Raw genomic sequence first — 4461 nt, forward strand, 5'->3', positions numbered from 1 at the left:
CCCGGGGTTGTGATCCCAGCGCAGTTTCCCAGGGCTTCCCCGGGGTTGAGATCCCAGCACAGTTTCCCAGGGCTTCCCCGGGGTTGAGATCCCAGCGCAGTTTCCCAGGGCTTCCCCGGGGTTGAGATCCCAGCGCAGTTTCCCAGCGAACAGGATCCACTGCAGAACTGCCGTTGTGACCTCACGTGCCCGTCTCCATGGACGCGGCTCCCTAACACTGCCAGTCTGGCCAGCAGCCAACTGGAAGCCAGGGAAGCAGCTGGAAAACCTCAGAAGAGGGAAGGTAAGTGCCTTAAAATCCCAAATATTGTACAATCACAACTTCTTCCTTTTCCCACAGGGACTTGGGAATTCTCTGACCCTCGCACAGCCTTAAAACTCATCATTCCCCCAAAATTCCAGAGTCAGTGCAGCCTGAGCTGGGATTTTAGTGGATTTATTCTGGTTTTTTACCCATCTCCTGGAATTTTGCAATTTTCCCTTAAAAACTGACGTGAGTTGTATTAGGAAATGGGAATTTTTAATTGCAAATATTCATGAAAACCATCAGACTTGTCAGACTCCGGCTCTAAATGCTGAATTCCAGCTTTCTGTGCTGGAATAAATAATTCAGAAATTCAGCAAATCCTGAAGTTAATTCTTAAAAAATGTTTGAAAACCTGGATTTCATCAGATTAATGCTTAAAAATATAAAAACCTCCAGAATCTCCTGAAATTGAGACAGGAGATACTGTTTTGGATTGGGAGATACTGTTTTGCAGTGAGAGATACTGTTGTGGGATGGGAGATACTGGTTTGAGATGCAGCTGCCTCTTCAAACACCAGAATCTGTGAGGAAGGAATGGGACGGAACTGGACTCTCTCCTCCAAATTGTAGGAATATCGCAACATTATACAGCAAAAAAGAGAAATCTTTAAAAATGTGCATTTTGGGTTTCTCCTGAGGCAACTTCAGGTGGGAAATACAAATCCAGGTGTGGCACCTGCGCTTCTGCCCCAGACATGGACAGTTCTGGGTCAAACGTTTGAGCTGCCAGAAGAACCAGTTGGAAACCCGAGGGCTGGGGGAAAATGCTCCCTCAGAACTGGCCTGTTTTCCTTCTGTTCCAGTTTTCCAGAGATTGACTGAGATATGGCATCCAAACCTAAGGGGAAAGAAGACCCCATGGCTGCTGGGAAAACCAAGGAAGGAATGAGGAGCAAGGATGGAGAGACATCCACAGAAATAAGTGACGTGGAAAACCTCCTCCGGGAGAGGAAACTGTTCCTGCAGGAGGAATGCGGGATCCTCACGGAACACCTGGACACCTACCTGGGCAGGACAGAGCAGCTCCTGCGGGAAAGCAAATCCCTGGAAGAGGCGGCCCAGGGCACTCGGGATCAGAGCCAGACTTTCCTGTCGTGCGGAGCAAAGCTGGGCCGGGAGCGCCGGGATCTGCTCCTCACCCTGAACGAGCGGAATTGCCGGGATCTGGCCCAAAGCCGGGCGCAGAGGGAGCGGCTGATCCCGCAGTACGCCGGGAAGGAGCAGGAGCTGACGAGCTCCCTGAGGGACACGGAGGCCGAGGCCTCTCTCCTGGACACGGAGCTGGAGGAGCTGGAGCCGTACAAGGAGGTGTTGGCCCAGTCGGAGCAGAGGGTGAAGGAGCTGGAGCAGGAATTGCTGGGGACCAGGATCCGGTGTGCCGAGGAAACCCGCAACGTCAAGAGCAGGTTCCTGCAGGAAAAGGCCGCCTGCGAGCGGGAACTGCAGCGCAGGATGCAGCGGCTCACCTGGAGAGCCGAGGAGGTGGCGCTGCGGGCTCTGATCCAGCACGTGGAGCAGGTGAAGGCGGAGAACAGGCGCCTGCGCCGGGAGCTGCTCGGCCTCATCCAACACTCCCAGGTCCTCAGGGACGCCCAAATGCAGCTGCGGGATCAGCAGGAGCAGCTGCTCCGGGAGAACCAGTGTGCCCAGCGGGTGGCACTGGGGACACCGGCGCGGAGCCCCCGGCGCCGCCGGGACAACCCGCTGTGCCCTCCTGGGCAGGGGTGGCCACGGACCCCGAACCGCCCGAGCCGCAGAAAATAAACACGGCAGCAACCAAAGCCTTTCGGCAGTGGAAGCATGGAAGGGTTTGAGCCCTGATCACAAGGATCCATAAAATATATTCATGGAATATATCCATATCCATGTTCTCCTTCCCTCCCAGGGAGGTGGCGGTGGCCCCATCCCCAGAAGTGGTCAAGATCAGGTTGGATGGGGCTGGGAGCAACCTGGGATAGTGGGAGGTGTCCCTGCCCCTGCAGGGAGGTGAGACTGGGTGGGCTTTAAGGTCCCTCCAACCCAAACCATTCCAGGATTCCATGAAATTAGGGCACCCTCAGTGCAAAAGGCTTGTGTGAGAGAGACGTGTGCCCACGGCAGTGGCTCTGGGGCTCTGCAGGAGGGAGGGACCAGGGACCATCCCCAGGAACTCTGATGTCATTGGGAACAGGTGGGATAGAGCTGGAGCTCTGCTCCAGGCTCTGGATGAGATCCAGGTGTGGATTGCCAGATGACAGAGGCTTCAGTAGTCACTCCTGCCAGGGAAAAGGCTGGTAATCAACTGGTACAAAAAGCCCCTAAACCAACATCCTTGGCTGTAATTTGAGGTGATTTCAGCCCCCCGGGTTTGGCTGCAGGTGAAGGACTCTCCGGAGCACCAACACAAACTCACCAGCCCTGGTGCTGTGGAGTCTTCTCCCAGTGGAGGGCGTTTTGGAAAGACAGGGCAGCCACACCTGTGTTGGCAATCCCAGCCCTCTCCCAACAGCCACGGAAACGAAGGTCTCCACACGAGGCAGCACACGCTGGCAAACACTGGCAAATCAGGATTTTCCCTTATTCCCACCGAGTCGAACTGTTGACCCGGAATGAACCTGATGTGGAGAGTCGGTCCAAGCACCCAGTGAGACACTGGGGAAGCTCCTTGTGCAGCTGCTTTGCTTCAGGCTGCTGCTTCACTAGGGATTTGGATTCCCGCTCATCTACCAAGCAGGAATGCACCGGGAATCCACAGGACTCACAGAATTTGAGCTTGTGCACTTTCAGCAGCAGGGACTAGATCAGGAACAGCATTCCAGACTCTGGGCCAAAGGAAATGCCAGTGGAATGCAGCTCTGATGGGGTGTCCAGATGCAGGCTTTCAGCAGGTGACTCATTATCTCAAAAGGACTTGGGAGAAAGTGTTTCCAGGCTGGAGCAGGAAGGATGGGGGAACAGGAGTGACAGCTACAGGAATGGACTGGAACCAGTTTCAGGTGAATTCAGTTTCCTGCAATCACAGAACACCTGACTGAGCTCACTCAAGCATTGTATCCACTGGGGACGAGACCTCCAGCCTGGTTTTTCAGGGAAGCAATCCTGGTGGAGGCAGGAGAGGTCTCAGCAGAGGAGCAGGAGTCCCTGAGCTCCTTTTCCCTCAAAATGATCCAACTCAAAAGTCTGGAGCCAATCCTGCCCCACTGGCACCAGGCTCTGGGGTCTGGCGCTTCTCCCACCTCCCCTGGAGCTGCTTCCCCTCCCCAGTGGGGCCTCTGGGCCGATGGGTAGGCCCTGGTCTGATGAGGGCTGGAATTTCAGATCCCTCCACTGAAGAGAGGCTGGAGTTTGTCACTGCTGAGATGTGGAGGCCCATCCTGAGCAGCCTCTTCGCTGATTATTTTAGTGTTTATTGAATACCTTGGAAATGGGATGTGCAGAAAGATGGATTGACACTGAAAAAAAAGAAGTGATTTCCACTTTAATACAGATGGTGGCAAAAATCTACATGAATCAAGATGAGGTTTGTTGTAAAATGAGGAAAAAACTGGGAAATAAAGCTAAGAGATGTTAGGAAAAAGGATGGAAGAAGTAGCCAAAGTATGGAAAAAAGCTGAAAAGGATTTCTTCTTCCATATTATCATGGAATTGTGGAATCCCAGGATGGTTTGGGTTAGAAGGACTTAAAAACTCGTCTTGTTCCACTCCATGCCATGGGCAGGGACACCTCCCACTATCCCAGGTTGCTCCAAGCTCCATCCAACCTGGCCTGGAACACTTCCAAGGATCCAGGGGCAGCCACAGCTTCTCTGGGAAATCTGTGCCAGTGCCTCACGACCTTCAACAGGGAAGAATTTATTCCCAATATCTCATCCCATAACCTTGTCCATGGGAAGCCATTCCCCCTTGTCCTGGCACTCCAGGTTCTTGACAAAATCACTGGAGCAGGATGAGTTGGGTTAAAGGAGGAAGGAAACTCATGGGTTGAGCTAAAACCACTTTAATAATTGGAAAGAAAAGTTAAAATATTGGAAGGGAGAAAAAAAGCCCCAAAGAGAAGCAAATCCCCCCTGTGCCCCCACTCAGCTGCACCCCAACACCCCAGCCATGGCTCAGGGAGGGCGTCCCCGGGGCTTGTCCAGTGTCCCCCTGCAGCGGGGGGTCCCCGTGCCCCCCGG

At 53.6% G+C, this 4461-nt stretch overlaps 1 protein-coding gene across 1 annotated transcript; it reads left to right on the top strand.

The window, feature by feature from the left end:
* Window positions 1-156: 156 nt before the first annotated feature.
* On the top strand, window positions 157-2134 carry CCDC166 (coiled-coil domain containing 166). The gene is made up of 2 exons (XM_017838551.1): window positions 157-283; window positions 1111-2134. The coding sequence occupies exon 2, from the start codon at window positions 1133-1135 to the stop codon at window positions 2069-2071; it is 939 nt and encodes a 312-aa protein (XP_017694040.1). The 5' UTR covers window positions 157-283; window positions 1111-1132; the 3' UTR covers window positions 2072-2134.
* Window positions 2135-4461: the final 2327 nt, after the last annotated feature.

This window comes from Lepidothrix coronata, unplaced genomic scaffold (assembly GCF_001604755.1).
Source record: "Lepidothrix coronata isolate B3197 unplaced genomic scaffold, Lepidothrix_coronata-1.0 Scaffold345, whole genome shotgun sequence".
Lineage (NCBI taxonomy): Eukaryota > Metazoa > Chordata > Aves > Passeriformes > Pipridae > Lepidothrix > Lepidothrix coronata.

What these genes read in the sequence shown, in the direction of transcription:
- CCDC166 (XM_017838551.1), top strand. Translation starts at nt 1,133, where the DNA reads ATGGCATCCAAACCTAAGGGGAAAGAAGACCCCATGGCTGCTGGGAAA.